This window comes from Myxocyprinus asiaticus, chromosome 30 (genome assembly GCF_019703515.2).
Source record: "Myxocyprinus asiaticus isolate MX2 ecotype Aquarium Trade chromosome 30, UBuf_Myxa_2, whole genome shotgun sequence".
NCBI classification, from domain to species: domain Eukaryota; kingdom Metazoa; phylum Chordata; class Actinopteri; order Cypriniformes; family Catostomidae; genus Myxocyprinus; species Myxocyprinus asiaticus.
The window spans coordinates 35,345,466-35,362,097 of NC_059373.1; the positions used below are offsets into that span (position 1 = coordinate 35,345,466).

At 37.0% G+C, this 16,632-nt stretch overlaps 2 protein-coding genes across 13 annotated transcripts in view; one reads left to right on the top strand and one right to left on the bottom strand.

Annotated features, from left to right (window-relative positions):
- LOC127420921 (uncharacterized) overlaps positions 1–16,632 on the top strand; it is a 41,674-nt gene that overhangs the window by 16,961 nt on the left and 8,081 nt on the right. For 5 of the 12 annotated variants that reach the window (XM_051663544.1, XM_051663541.1, XM_051663537.1 and 2 more), the window contains 3 exons: positions 8,516–8,682; positions 9,071–9,184; positions 13,457–15,024. In XM_051663544.1, coding sequence (XP_051519504.1) covers positions 14,961–15,024 — 64 coding nt within the window. In that variant the 5' untranslated portion in view covers positions 8,516–8,682; positions 9,071–9,184; positions 13,457–14,960. The other 7 variants (XM_051663543.1, XM_051663540.1, XM_051663539.1 and 4 more) reach the window with 7 other exon arrangements.
- LOC127420927 (DNA-directed RNA polymerase III subunit RPC7-like) lies at positions 4,315–5,870 on the bottom strand. Its single transcript, XM_051663563.1, has 6 exons — positions 5,744–5,870; positions 5,425–5,493; positions 5,232–5,288; positions 5,007–5,083; positions 4,584–4,709; positions 4,315–4,452 (listed from the first exon to the last, which is right to left on the bottom strand). Exons 1-6 carry the CDS (start codon positions 5,868–5,870, stop codon positions 4,366–4,368), a joined length of 543 nt encoding a protein of 180 aa, XP_051519523.1. The 3' UTR covers positions 4,315–4,365.

Here is a 16,632-nt window from a genome sequence, read left to right on the forward strand (position 1 = left end):
CAAATCCCTCCCCCGCCCACCATTTGGCAAATCAGACCACTCTTCCATTCTGCTTCTGCCCGCTTACAGGCAGAAACTGAAACAGGAAGCACCCACCCTCAGAACGGAATGGAAGAGTGGTCCGATTTGCCAAATGGTGGGCGGGGGAGGGATTTGTAGCCATCCTGGAAGGGAGAGTAGCAATGGTCCAAAACCCGGTACCCTTGTGTGTTGAAACCAATGTGCTGGTGGTATTTTGTTGCGACTGATTTTAAACTGGCTTTATTAAAGTCCCCGGTCACAATGAATGCGGTTTCCTGCTCACTTATACTCCCATACAGTTGCTTGAGTGCCCGGTCTGTGTCAGCTTGTGGGGGGATGTACACAGCAGTGATAATGACCGATGTGAATTCCCTCGGTAGCCAGAATGGTCGACACAGAAGCATAAGAAATTCCAGATCAGGAGAGCAGAAAGACTTGATAGAATGTACGTTCCTCTGATCACACCAGGATTTGTTGATCATAAAACATACACCACCTCCTCTGCTTTTACCTGAGAGGTCTTTCGCTCTGTCCGCTCGGTGCACGGAGAACCCCGTGGGTTCAATGGCTGAGGCTGGAATCTCCGCAGACATCCAAGTTTCCATAAGGCAGATAATGCAGCAGTCCCTTGTATCTCGTTGGAAAGAGATCCGCGCTTTCAGCTCGCAGAGCTTGTTATCCAGAGACTGAACATTTGCCAGGCGTCTTACTCTGATGAGAACGCCGGCTCTGTTTCCCCTTTTCCTTTTGCGTTTCCGCGGCCATGCTGCCCAGACAAAGGGCTCTGCTTGCGTTTTGTAAACGGCGGGTCGGCATTGAGGAATGTGAAGTCCGGTTTTTGGTGTGAGATCGCTGAACCAATGTCCAAAAGTGTTTGTCTGTCATAGACAATAAGGCAGACAACATCCAAGACAAAAAACATAAGAATTGTGAACAAAACAAACAAAACAATACTATGTTGTGTCGGAGACATCTTAAGTTAGTATGTTAGTAATGGGTCCAATCACTGGACCCATTGCAGTTTGCTTACCGCAACAACCGCTCCACTGATGATGCCATTGCATTTTCTGGGTGTCCACATCACTGAGGAACTCACATGGTCCGTCCACACTGAGGCCGTCATGAAGAAGGCTCATCAGCGCCTCTTCTTCCTGAGACGGCTGAGGAAGTTTGGAATGAACCACCACATCCTCACACAGTTCTACACCTGCACTGTAGAGAGCATCCTGACTGGCTGCATCTCCGCCTGGTATGGCAATAGCACCGCCCACAACCGAAAAGCCCTGCAAAGGGTGGTGCGAACTGCCAGACACATCATCGAAGGTGAGCTTCCCTCCCTCCAGGACATATATACCAGGCGGTGTGTGAAAAAAGTTCAGAGGATCATCAGAGACTCCAGCCACCAGAGCCATGGGCTTCTCTCACTGCTACCATCAGGCAGGCGGTATCGCAGCATCAGGACCTGCACCAGCCGACTACATGACAGCTTCTTCCCCCAAGCAATCAGACTTTTGAACTCTTGATCTCCCACGATCAAAATACATCAGCACTGCACTTTATTACTCTTAAATCTCACACCGGACTGTCATAAATTATATTCTCTCTTAACAACACACTGGCAGCTTACTATCAACCGACAGCCTGAATGTCAATACAGTACAATACAACCTACTGTACATTTTATATATACTATATATACTATTTTTATTGTATAATGTGTATTCTATATTGTGTGTATTGTATAATGTACATTGTATGTTATTATTTGTATATTGTGTTATGTGTAATTATGTGTATATTAGATTTTAAATTGTGTTGTGTAAATCTGATGTTTATTGTAAATTGGTATATGTCTCATCACTGTCATGACTACTATGTTGCTCGGAACTGCACCCAAGAATTTCACACACTATTGCACTTGTGTATATGGTTGTGTGACAATAAAAGTGATTTGATTTGATTTGATGATTACACCGACTTTTTAGAGGCAAATGCAATCCAGTAATTGATGCAAACTATTCGTTTGGGAATTGAACTTCACTGTACTCTATGTATGTTTCGCACTGTAGATTCAAAAGGACTGGCTCATTAGAGTCATTAGTTCGGGAATCGGATTACACTGGACTCGCCACTGTGTTTCAGGCTGATCAAATACACCAGCTAATTAGAGTCATTCATTTGGGAATCAAACCGACCTGGACGCATTGTGTGTTTCACGCAGTAGATTCAAAAGAAATGGCTAATAAGAATCATTCATTTGGGAATCGAACTAAACTGGACGTATTGTGTGTTTTACGCTGTAGTTTCAAAAGAACTGGCTCATTGTAGATTAAGTAGAGGGGCAGCGTTGTTGCTGAATTGCACTGCAGGACTGAAATATATGTCTTTATTCACTGATGATCTTCCCCTCTGTAGAAGCTGAGATTTTCAGTAAATAATTACTTAAATTTCAATAAATAATAACAATATTATTCACATTTGCTTGAATTACTTCTTTAACATTTACATACAAGGACCACTCAAAAAACTTAAAATAGTTTAAAGTAGTCTTTTACAGTTGTAATTCACAAGTCAAGGCGTTATCAGGTTTAAACGAGTGATGCATTAAATATGCAGACTAAAATGTTCTATAGTGTCCTCTCCTACACAAACTGGAATGATGAATTTTTACCTTTTTTGAAGCCTGTCCATTTGAGCCAATATTTCAATATATAACAACAATAATAATACTCATGCCCTTGGACCAAAGAGGAGACAGGGCTGTGCTCATGCATCTTGTAAAAACATGAGGTGCCAGAGACAGACCGAATGGGAGGACTTTGAACTTACGAACTTGATCTTGGAAGATGAACCGTAGAAACTTCCTGTGGTGAGGTGCAATGGGAACATGAAAATAAGGTCTCCTTTCATCACAGACCGAAGAACATCGGCTGTGCACAACATTCGAAAGGTAAGCGACTTTAAGAACACATTTAGTCGTCGTAAGTCCAGAACTGGACAAAAACTGCCGTCCTTCTTTGGAACGAGGAAGTACGTGGCGTAAAACCCGTCCCTCTGACTGAGGGGAAAATTTTCTCTATAGCTCCCTTCTACAACAGAGAACAAATTTCTAGAGACAGAGCCATTGAACGCGTTGTATCCTCGACAACTGTCGGAAGAATTCCTGAAAACTTGGGTGGCCGACGTCGGAACTGCAGAGTATATCCCCTGCTCAAAGTTGCCAGAACCCAGGGGTCTGACATGAGTCACATGACCCATGGCCAATAGAGCTGTCTGTAGAAACTGAGGCACAGACAAGTCTACATTTGCTGACCCCAACGTAGTGTTGCAGGCAAGACGCAACTGGCAGATAGTATTCTCTGCACAAGTCATGTAGGCTTCTGACTTGTATGCCTTCTTCAGTAGAGTGTCAGTACGCACAACAACATCAACCAGTTCCTCATCATGAAAATGCGAATTGGAGGCACTCATTGAAAGAGCATCCAAATCAATATTATGTGGAGTTTGGAAATCATCATCCACTGGTGTGTTCTCAGTATGCGCGGCCGATACTGGAGATTGGAGAGCTTGAAGAAGACGTTTCATCCGGCCATTTCCAAAGAGAGATTAGCAACAGTCTTCGAAAGCAACTGTTCAGAACCGTTAGTATGCAGAACAGTTTTCTTTTTGGTTGTGGGGAACTGTAACCTAAGCGCGGTCACACACCAGCCACCAGATAGTACCGTGAAGCACAGGTTGTCGCCGACATTAACGATCAGTATAAAATAAAACTCACTCACGTATTAAGTATGAGATATCTGTCCTGATGATGGTGTAGAACATGCTGTCGCAGTTTGAGAGGGTGAATCCTCGCAACTCAGGTAAGCTTCACTGAACAGCGCAGGAGAAGAAACCAACCTATCATATAGCAAGAAAGCGAAAGAGGCACCGAGCTGCTGTGGATTTTATCCTTGCAGCTCGGTCTGCGTCATGACGTGACTTTGTTGATACATTTTCTCGACGTATCTGGCTGCCACTGTTATTATCCACTAGTGCTATGCACCACCTCTGGAGGTCAGGAGGAATGAAACAGGACAGAAATATGACATCAGCATCTCAGTAGCAGCATCTGTATCTAAATAGTATTAGCGATGAAATTAAAGTCAATCACATGTCATAGCCTCATTCACTAAGTTAGGACAGAGAATGTTCTTGAATTAAGACACGTTCTGTTAAAATGCGTCTTCTCCTTGTTTTTGCAAGTTTAACTTGATAGCTTGGCACTCCAGAACTCATGCATTTCAAATAGCCATCCCCATCCCCAGTGACAAAAATTTTACATAAAATGCCTCTTATGTAAATATATTAGTAGACGGCTTCATCCATATTGTCATCACTATCTGCTCCAAAATCTTCTCTGTTGTCAAAGTAAGACATGATGTAATCAGTCTCCTGAAAAACAGCAGATTGAAACCCATTTAAGACCACTTTAGATTTTGACATATTTTGAATATAAGCAAAGCTACTGAAATGAAAATGAGAAAATTCTATCAAACTATGATGATCTGACAAAACCTTCTTACATCTTCAAGCTCTTCTTCATCATAGTCTTCATCCCAACCTGGCTCCTCCTCCTCATTGTCCTTTTTCTTCTTCTCCTCGTCCTCCTCTTCCTCAGAATGCTGCTGCTGCTCTTTCTCCTCTAGTGTCTGAATGTCATTTTACAATATTACGATTAGTAATATGTACTCTATATACACACAATCAAACAACACCATTAAAAACAAGACATTAGGACACAGCATCATGAGAGATGAGATACTCAACAAAACAAAACTGTATATACAGGCTTTCAATTTTCAAGGCTATTTAGAGTAGCTTCAGATTATATTGCGTTTTAATAAAAAGTCTTTCAGTCAGTATATTTTTCATATATAGAGTGTCATAGCAGAATTATCTCAAAGAAACAGTTCAAACAAGTGACATTGAACAAGTAGATTTTCTACCTCTAGTGTTTTAAGAACCTCTTCTTTGCCTGCAGATATTTTTGTTCTTTGCTTGAGTTGTGGTTTGGCACCTACGACTTAGTGAAATAGAGAAAAATAGTGAAAAACATGTTTTACGAAAAAGATTGCATTTTAGCATATTTTAGATTATTATTAGCATTTTAATTAGTATCAAGACTTTGAAAGTTCAAGCATTAGTAATGATAATAAAAGAGTTTCTCTCACTTGCTTTCCAGGGTTTTCGTACTTTAATGCAAAGTTCTTTTGGCAGTCGACTCCAGTCTGGAATCATTTTGAAAGAGTACAGAGAAAAGGGAGAATTGGCTATAAATCGCATGAAAATTCATTATTGGGCTGCAATCAGAAAACAAAAACACCCTCCCCAGTGTTACACCTATGGGCAATTTCCACTGCTCACCTGGAATCCATTCAATGGTGTTGTTTTTTGGCTCTCCATATTGGTATTTATCAGAGTAATGAGTCACATCTAAAAAAAGAAAACAAGAAACGGAGCAGTTCAAACCTGATCTTCAACTATCCATGCCTGATGGGCCATCAGCTGCCTTGAGTATGTCAGTCGACTCCCCATACAGTCTTTCAAATGTAAATCTAGAGACTATGCCCTTACTCTTTAAATCATTTCAACTATCACTGCCGGGCCGCAATCGGTTGTGCTCAGAATTGCCCAATCTTCATGCACCGAGTGTGTCACCCTTCCTTTGCCTGGCTTGTCTCACCTGTCTTTGTTCTAGCTGCTCTAATGTGGAATGGCAGATTCTTACTGGAGTCTCTCAGCTCCTGCTTCAGTGCCAGTATGTACTCCACCTCTTCTCCTGTATGCAGAGGCACTGGCTGAAACTGCATAGGCTAGAAGCAAAGACACAGAATTCAGTTACTGTATAGTGACTTTAAACTGAGAATACACAAATGTCATAGCGCAAAGCTTTGCGTGATATCATTTCCACAGGGTTCGTACAGATGCTTCAAAGTTCAATTCAAGGACTTCCAAGGACTTTTCAAGCACATTTTTATTTGTTTTCAAGGACTATGCTAGAGATGTCATTAAAACAAATAATTTTTATTAATTTTAAATACAAATATTTTAACCATTCAGTTAATTTATTTTTATAAAGCACCACTTATTACAAGTACAACAATGAGCATCTTTAACTACATATTCTCACAGTAACAATTCTTGGTTCATTCATGATGAAATTGATGTGCAATTGTAGTGTGCTCCCTTAAAACGCACTTCGCTTTCCAACAAAAGTGAATAACTGGGTCCGTAAACAGTAGTCCATATGACTCATGTGCTGTGTCCCATGTTTTCTAAAGTCACACAACAGATTTATGTGAGGAACTGACCCAAATTGCAAATGGGTCATTCTCAAAAAATTTTGACTTTCCAACTTACAAAATATTTACATTTTCCATTTAGTTCAGTTTTTGCCTATAAACGCTGAGGGTAAATATTTTATAACATGTTGACATTCATTTTTTTTCATAAAGGACAACTTGGCTGTTGTTCTTTCTTTTATTATTTAATTTTGTTTCACGAACAAAGCAAGTTTACACTAACAAGTGTTAAATGGGTTACAACACCAAATATTTTTGTGTGAAAATATTAGATAAATTGTGAATAACTTTTTAACATGCTTGGAAAAATCTCTATATGCATATTTAAGCAGCCTCTGAACTTAAACCTTAAAACTTATTTTCCACAACTTTTTGTATTTAATTTAAAAAAAAAAAAAAAAGGAAAAAAAAAAAAAGGTTTTAACATTGATAAAACCAATAACATGAAATCAAGGGACAAACATTCTTTTTAAATTATTACAATTATTAATAATAATTTTATTTTGCTTTTTTGCAAAGTTGTTCGGCCTTGCACTAATGCTTTTATTAAAAATAAGTACAAAATAAATACACAAATAAATGATAAATTTAAAATTTAAATTTAAAAATTTCAAATATATTTTCAAAAAAATTGCAAAACAGAGTCAAGCCATTTCATAACATTAAAGGTTAGGTTATAAAATAATTTAAAAAAAAAAATGTTGTTGTTTTTTCCCCGCTATTTGAAAGATTTTTCATGACTAAAAAAGTCAAGGGACATGTTTGTCAACATATTATGATATTGACTCAAATGTTGTCAGAAATAACCTATTTTGTGAGACACAAAGCTTTCTTTACTGAAGGGGGCACTAGACAGCTCACAAAACTGAATCCTCCATTGATCTGCATTCAAATCATTCAATACGTTTTACGTCTCATATAATTTTTTCACCCTGGAGAGTAAATTGTAATTAAAACTGATAGTTGCAAGGATTCATACTTGTTAAATCCACAACAGCAGTATATATATATTATAAATCCTCCAGTAACAATTGATTGTGAATGGCCCATTCTAAACAGTGCTGCCAATAGTGGTGGTGGCGTAGTGGACTAAAGCACTAAACAGGTAAGAAGATGGTTGTTGGTTCAATCCCCACAGCCACCACCATTGTGTCTTTGAGCAAGGTACTTAACTCCAGGTTGCTCCAGGGGGATTGTCCCTATAATAAGGGCACTGTAATTTGCTTTGGATAAAAGTGTTTGCCAAATGCATAAATGTAAATGCAATAATAACAGGTGCCATGTGAAAACGTTGTCTATGTGCTGCTTGCTTCAGCAGTGGTCTGTTGTCATGTTTTTCAGAAAATAAATAAATACATTTCATTTATTAAATGATTTAAGCAATGTATTTTAAGATTTTCTATAATTCAAGAACTTTTTAAGCACCTCTTGGTAAAAATTGCTATTTTCAAGGGTTTTCCAGGACTTAAATTTGAAAAAGCCAAATTCAAGTACTTCAAGCACTTCATGCACCTTGTACGAACCCTGTTTCCACTTCACTCCACGTAACCACACACAAACATAAACAGTAACAATAACAACTTTTCTTAAAGGGGGTTTGCTGGTCTGACCAGGCACCAGGCTGGTTTATACAGGTCAGACTAGTCTGGTTTGATGGTTTTAGAGCCTAGGATTTGGACACTTGTCAGCAGGTTATGTTGGGCAACCAAATGACCGACCAGCTGAATACCAGCTTGACCAGCACAACACTTCAGACTGGTTTAAACTTATGATGTCTGATTTCGTAGCTGAACCAAACCAGACAGTTATTGAAGTGCAGAGGACAGACTCAATGACCGCTGAGTAGAACTGTATCAGCAGCGACTGTGGCAGGTTGAACTTCCTCAGCTGGAGAAGGAAGTACAACCTCTGCTGGGCCTTTTTCACAATGGAGTCAATGTGTGTCTCCCACTTCAGATCATGTGAGATGGTAGAGCCCAGGAACCTGAATGACTCCACTGCTGCCACAGTACTGTTTAGAATGGTGAGGGGGGTCAGTGTTGGGGTGTTCCTCCTAAAGTCCACTATCATCTCCACTGTTTTGAGCGTGTTCAGCTCAAGGTTGTTTTGACTGCACCAGACAGCCAGCTGTTTAACCTCCCTTCTGTATGCAGACTCATCATCATCTCAGATGAGGCCGATGACAGTGGTGTCATCTGTAAACTTCAGCAGCTTGACAGAGGGGTCCTTGGTGAGGCAGTCATTGGTGTAGAGGGAGAAGAGTAACGGGGAGAGCACACATCACTGGGGGGCACCAGTGCTGATTGTACATGTGCTGGAGGTGAGTTTCCCCTGTCTCACAAGCTATCTGTCCGTCAGGAAGCTGGTAGTCCACTGACAGATAGACATGGGAACAGAGAGTTGGTGTAATTTATTCTGGAGAATAGCTGGGATGATGGTGTTGAAAGCCAAACTGAAGTCCACAAAAAGGATCCTTGCATATGTCCCTGGTCTGTCCAGATGTTGCAGGATATGATACAATCCCATGTTGACTGCATCATCCACAGACCTGTTTGCTTGATAAGCAAATTGAAGGGGATCTAGAAAGGGTCCATTGATGTTCTTCAGGTGGGCCAACACCAGTCTCTCAAATGATTTCATGACCACAGACGTAAGGGTGACAGGTCTGTAGTCATTAAGTCCTGTGATTTTTGGTTTCTTTGGGACAGGAATAATGATTGAGCGTTTGAAGCAGCATGGGACTTCACACTGCTCCAGTGATCTATTGAAGATCTGTGTGAAGATGGGGTCCAGCTGGTTAGCACAGGATTGAAGACACGCTGGTGAGACGCCATCTGGGCCTGAAGCTTTCCTCAGAACACTTGTAATTAAGAGTGTATTATAACGGTTTTGATGTAGCAGACTGAATATGTCGAGTAAAAGGTAAATATGCAACTGTGGGTCTAAAATGGGTGGGGCTTTGCTGTACGGAAGTTGTTATAAATATATATATATATATATATTTAGATTATTTAAATTTTTCATTCTGTATTTTCAATACAGCTATTAACGTGTTATTATCCAAGTATAAATTGTTGTTCAGACAAATGGTTCAGACATCACGTGGTAGTTGTTACTTTTCTCAGCGCTGGACAGGAAATTGTTAAATTGTTTTATAAAGATAATTGAGGCGGATTTACATTCCAGCAGGTGGCATGGTGGTGCCATCTAAAACTTTCATGATTATGCGCATTATTGGAACTAATTCTGTTTATACACTCCCTAACACAATAGTGTGTACTAACTTCCATTCTGAAAAGAACAGCAGCATCCGCTACAGAAATTCAGACGGCTTTTATGGTTATAAATGGTGATTGTAGGGTTGCTACCCGTTCCGTAAAATACGGGATCGTCCCGTATTTGATACGGGACGCGATTTGCGGTCAGATGGCGTCACGGTGAAATCGTTCCAGATCGCTAATTTAACATTGCTATAAGTTGGAAAATGTGCCTATGGTGGGTAAAGGACAGTCCAAAAAGTCCACAAATGGTGCTAAAACTGTGTGTGTGTTTATATATATATATATATATGTTCAGTAAGATCAAACAATATATGAATAAAATCACTGAGTCATAAGGATAAGTACAGGTGAAGGAAGAAGAAGAAAAATACGTATAAACCAACCAAAATGTATACATAAATAAGATAAAGGAGACAAATAATCGAAAAGATAAAAATACATATATTTTTAACATATAAAAAGTGTATTTTTATTTTTTTTATAAGTCAGGGGTCAGGAAAGTTCTAATTTTAGCATATAAGAAATGATATAACATTTTTATTAATAACGCATATTAACTAAAACTGTGGAGGATGTGGTGAGGGGCCATGACCCCCCACCCCCCAATTTAAGTTTCACTTATTTTAAAACTTCAAAAGTGGCAACCACAGTCTCTATGGTAATGTGTTGGCTTCTATTGGTGGAACCATTAGGCAACATACAGTATCAGGGACATTCCAGAATTGGAGGGCAATTTGGGCATCAATACTCTTCCAAATTTGACTTTTCAAATTTTTTGTCATGTATTTTAAGAAAAGGGGTAATAAACCTTTAGAAAACTGTATTCGTTCAGCTTAGGTGTCAAATATAAATTTGAAACCTTTTAAGAAAACTGATGAGGGTGTAACCCTGTGACTCAGAAAATGGTAACAGGATTGCACACTAATGATAATATTAGCAGTTTCTCAAGGATCGATGCTAATTTGGGAACGTAACGTCAATGTCAAGATCATGACAGTCATATTTGTTAAATAAACAAAGAAAACTTTGAAGTAAGTACTCTTTTATACTGAATATTAGTAACAGGGTTGAATTGTTTAGATTGACGAAGGCAACCAATGTTGAACAGATTATACAAATATTGAAAATGGAAGAATTAAATTACTTTTCTTCTGGCCATGCTGTTAGCAAATTTCTTGATGATGTAATTCCCTGTTTGCCATGTGACCTATTGTTTTTCTATTTCCTTTGTCAGGCTAGATTGGTTTCGGTAACCGGGTTGAGCACAATGGGACACAACTTAAATGCAATATTTCTAATATTTTAAATAAATTAATAAATTATAGTGTTTTTTTTACACCATTAAAAGACACATATCAACCACATCATTCCAAAAAAATAAAAGTAAATAAATAACACTCATTTTAACTATATTTGACATACAATTTGGTCATTAACAAGATGGGACAAGGAAAAATAGCTGTTTTAAGGTGTTTGCTTGAATTTTAATATATTTTTTTAATATTATTTTTTAAAATGTATATTAGCAATTTATTTTAAGACGGCTTCATTGTAGACAGCAAGTACATTTGTTCAGTATTCTGAGCATTCTGAGCATCTGCTCTTTGAAAATTTGTGGCCGGGACAGAAAATGTCTTCCAATACTGGAATGTCCCATCTGTAATGGAAACCAATACAAAGTATTAAATCCTGATGGAATATGGAACAAAACACACCTCACTTGTGTTTGCATTTGTAATGGAAATCATAGACCTTATTCATGCTAGCGTCATCTTTGATTTTGAATGGGAATAACAGCGAGGCTGTGAATAGACTTACAGTCTCTTCAATGGGCTGTACAGCAGTTTAAAGTGTTTTTGGATTGTTTCCAGAAAAAAACATTGATAAAATATCTGGCCAAGAACATTCAGTATACAAAGAACTCCAGACAACATGAGTTGTGGAAAATCAGATGTGATCTAGCAGCTTTATACTGATCATGACATTGAAGAGCCTGTAAGTCTATCCCTCACAGCTTCGTGATGACGCTAGAGTGAATAAGGTCTATTAGAATTTCTATTGTTTTGGGGGGTTTTCAGCAGGGAATTACACTTCAGATGATGATAGTAGTTATTAAGACCTCTCAGTGTCAGCATAAGTATGTAGGCATAATGTTATAACCAGTCAATAATGGAACACATGAGGTCACTGTAGAAACAAAGTGTAGGCCTACATAGTGCTAATACATTTTTCTTCCTAAATTTTGAATACATTGTAAGTCGCTTTGTATAAAAGCTGCCAAATGCATAATTGAAATTGTAGAAAGGTATGAGCGATGGGTCTAGATGCAGCTAATGAACTTTAGACTTTAGCTATTCTAAATGAGGATGTTACTTCTATAGTTATTATGTTAACCCTCCTATTGCGTTCAAAATCTGCATACACTTTTTGCATTTGCGGGTCAATTTTGACCCGGTGGAGTTTTAAGCTTATAAAACATTTGTAATCCAATTGTTTTCATCAAAAACCATATTGTAGCTCATTGTTAACTTCTTAGCTGTTCATAAATGTAAAAAGATCTATATTTTTGGCATGTTAACTGAAGTTGTTATTATGTATGATGTCAGTTTTTTTATTAAAAAAAAATGTGATATTCTTTAACATTTCAAAATATACATTAACTACAGCCAAACCAGTGTGATACATGTGAAGATATCTTTTTTATCAAGGTTTATATAAAATTTCATTTGAATATAACATTGCATTAAATTTATATAAATATTTAAATTGAGAGTTTCTAGTAATTCTCCTGTTAACTTCCATATTAATTAATTGCTCAGTACTGCTGAAAAACAACTCATTTGACTACTCAGTAGTCAAAATCTACGCAACCAAATAATTTTTTTTCCAACCAAACAACATCGAAACAAGTATACAACATGATTACACAACATATGTACTTGTATACAATGTTTTTAAACTAAATTTACTCTGTTTAAGGCATGAACTTAAAGTGTGATTATGCTGCAAGCTGGTTCATTATCAGATCAGTCTGTACAGAATGGTAGAGTAAAATGTAGACTTTTCTCCCTTCATCCCTAATTCAGACTATGTATGCTTGAACTTTTGCTCTTGCCACACCTCCCTTTAGGAAGTTTTTCCTTTGATATAGATTATTTGTTATGTTGGTTAATCTATTTTGTCAGTTCTGTGTGCGAGTGTGCGTGAAACTGTATGTGTGTGTGTGTGCATGTTTGTAAACAAAATCAAAATTGACCTGGGAACGCAAAAAATTTAACAGTTTTATAAAAATGGTTACATCTCTTAAATAATTTCTTTTAAAAATCTGAAAAAATAAATAAATAATAATTATGTTCATTTTGTTAGTCTTGACAAAGTTTGGTTCTCGTACGAAAAACTATGTGGTAAGCTATATAAAAATCATGATTTAACTCAACCGGGTCAAAATGACCCAAATGCAATAGGAGGGTTAAGCTAATAACAACATATTTAAACTAACCCTAACAATCATTAGCCACCCCCATGCTTCACGGTTGGGATGGTGTTCTTCGGTTTGCAAGCCTCATCCTTTTTCCTCCAAACATAACGATGGTCATTATGGCCAAACAGTTCAATTTTTGTTTCTTTAGACCAGAGGACATTTCTCCAAAAAGTAAGATCTTTGTTCCCATGTGCACATGCAAACTGTAGTCTGATTTTTTTATGGCGGTTTTGGAGCAGTGGCTTCATCTTTGCTGAGCAGCCTTTCAGGTTATGTCGATATAGGACTCGTTTTACTGTTGATATAGATACTTGTTTACCTGTTTCCTCCAGCATCTTCACAAGGTCCTTTACTGTTGTTCTGGGATTGATTTACACTTTTCACACCAAACTACATTCATCTCTAAGAGACAGAATGCGTCTCCTTCCTGAACGATAAGATGGCTGCATGGTCCCATGGTGTTTGTACAGATAAACGTGGTACCTTCAGGCATTTGGAAATTTCTCACAAGGATGAACCAGATTTGTGGAGGTCCACAATTTTTTTCTGAGGTCTTGGCTGATTTCTTTTGATTTTCCAATGATGTCAAGCAGAGGCACTGAGTTTGAAGGTAGGCCTTAAAATACATCCACAGGTACACTCCAACTGACTCAAATTAGCCAATTAGCCTATAAGAAGCTAATTGGCTAATTGTCTAAAGGCCTGACATAATCTTCTGGAATTTTCCAGAAGCTGCTTAAAGGCACAGTTAACTTAGTGTATGTAAACTTCTGACACACTGGAATTGTGATATAGTCAATTAAAAGTTAAACAATCTGTCTGTAATCAATTGTTGGAAAAATTACTCATGTCATGCACAAAGTAGATGTCCTAAACAACTTGCCAAAACTATAGTTTGCTAATATTAAATCTGTGGAATGGTTAAAAAAATTAGTTTTTATGACTTCAGCTTTAGTGTATGTAAACTTCTGATTTCAACTGTACATGACCATCTGCTCTTTGTGCTTAGTTGTAATGAATAATTTCCTCTAAAATTGTAAATGCTCCATTGTTCCTGATGTGTCATTTTGTAAGTTTGCAAGTTGATTTGTACTCATAAGAAGTTTTTTTTATGGTCTGAAAAATATATGGATTCTATTGTACACTTTTGGGATTAGAAATAAAAATAAAAAAAAGAAGATTTTCCATAATCTATTGCTCGTTGCACCCAACTTGTGAATTCATGTTTATTTAATGGATTTCAATTCATTTGGGTCATGACCCTCAGGATCATCAATGGTAGAGTTTTCTTGGGTCAGCAGGGGGGTCAAAAGGTGGTTAAAATGTGGATTCACTTGTTTGCATTATGTTCCCGTGACAACACATCCTGTGCAGTGATCTTAGACGTGTATCCCTCTCAGTAAGGTGCAGCAGACCATTGTTCCATTAACCCCTGGCCAAATATTGCCAAGTTACACCGATTTGACGCAGTCATTTCAAGGTGGTTTAGTGAGCACAGGTCAAACAAACTTTGATGCCAGTTCATGAATCACAGTGATGAACAATGAAAAAGAGGAGAGTAAAACAAAAGAATTAGAATATGATTCATCATTCATTGCAACTTTTTGCTGTTGCCCATGGCCCGTAAAAAGCCACACCTTCATCCATGATGGAATGCCTCTGGATAAAAGCTCTTCAAATGAAACTTTACACTTCATTCACCATCAGTACCACTCTACACAAGAGGCTCACAGTGACTTCAGATTCACCCAGAGGAATACTTAATTATTCAGTGAATTTGAGCTGATTTTTGAGACTTTGGTGTTCGACATCATTCAGAAATTGAGTTTCTTCAGGATGGGGCGGACTGGGTTACTTTACACTGGGGCAGCATTTTGCATCATGCTTTTTGTTGCATCAAGTAAGTAATGACGTTTCCATTAAATGATATGGTTTCATGATTTCTTTGAAAATGAGAATATGAACACAGTAACAAATTATTGTGGTTATTATTTTTTTCAAAACCATTTTCTGTTTAAATAGTTTTTGTGACAGTTACCTTGCTTTGTTTCTATGTGGGTACAAATCACGAAAGAATGAAGTGCCAGAAGAAAAGTTCTGATACAATTACAAAAGCAACACCAGTACAGTTGCAGTGCTAGACCATTCATTAGTACGTTTTTTAAGTTGAGTGTCATATTAAACTATACTTTATGTATTCAGCTGAATAGAGATCAGCTTTATGTACAGTTAAAAGTGTAAGTAGAATAACTAAAATTTTGCTTTGCTTATTTTGCTCATTTTAAAATGAAAAATTTGTAAAAAAAAAAAAAAACAATAAACAAACAAAAACAAAAAAAAACAGACTTGTAGTGCTGCGTTGTAACAGATTACATGTAATATGGATTATATAATCAGATTACAAAAATCAATGGTAACATTTTCTAATAAGGGTACATGAATAATTACGAATTGATACCTTAATTAATACTTCAGCATGAATTAAAGGTGCACTCAGTAGATTTTTCTCCATTAAAACTTTTTACTCCTAAAGAAATTAATTGTAATTTTGAAACGTGTATAAAATCATGACCACTCACATAAGATGAGGACTCTAGTCATATCAGAAACCTTATAAAAGTTGTTTTATTCTGCATGGGGCAGGGGTGCCATTTTAGAATCACATGACCAGCTGAATATTTCTTGCTTAATCTCAGTAATCTTCTTGTTATTACACACTTTCACTCTTGGATTAAATTAATCATGGCTGATTGTTTATATATATATATCAGTCAATCTACACTCCATACCCCGTTATGACAAAGCAAAAACCTGATTTTTGATAACTTTTGGAGTTTACTCCCATGGTACTTATTGCATTAACTATCAAACATGCACTAACATGTAATTGCACGAATCCATTTGACTGAGTTGTAGTTAAGGTTAGCTCTTCATTAGTTCTTGATTAGTCCATGCTTTAACCCATCATTAATTCATGCTGAAGTAAGTATTAATTCAATCAATCAATTTATGATTATTCATGTACCCTTATTATAAAGTCTTACCAAATCAATTACTTGTAATGAGATTACATTACATTTTACATTTACATTAAAATAGTAATAATCAGATTAGTTCTTAATTTATTGATCCCCATCTAATTCTTCTTTTTTTAATCTTTCAAAAAATATTTTCAATGTTTGTTTGTTTTTTAAGTAAAAAAGAAAAGAAAGAAAGAAAGAAAGAAAGAAAATCATTCTAAGTCAGATGAATTCTGATATATAGTATGTTTGATAAGTTTCAGTCCTCTTTTAGTTGGTAATAAAGAATGAAATATATATATTTTCCTCTGTATTTTTATGTAAAAATGATACAAGACAGTACTAGAAGTGTTAGATCAGACGTAATCCAAAAGAAATCAGATTAGATTACCTAAAAGTGTAATCCAAAATAGGTTATGTTTCCAATTACAATTTAAATTTGTAATCAGTACCAGATAACAATTCTGAAGTTATTGACGAATGTTGTT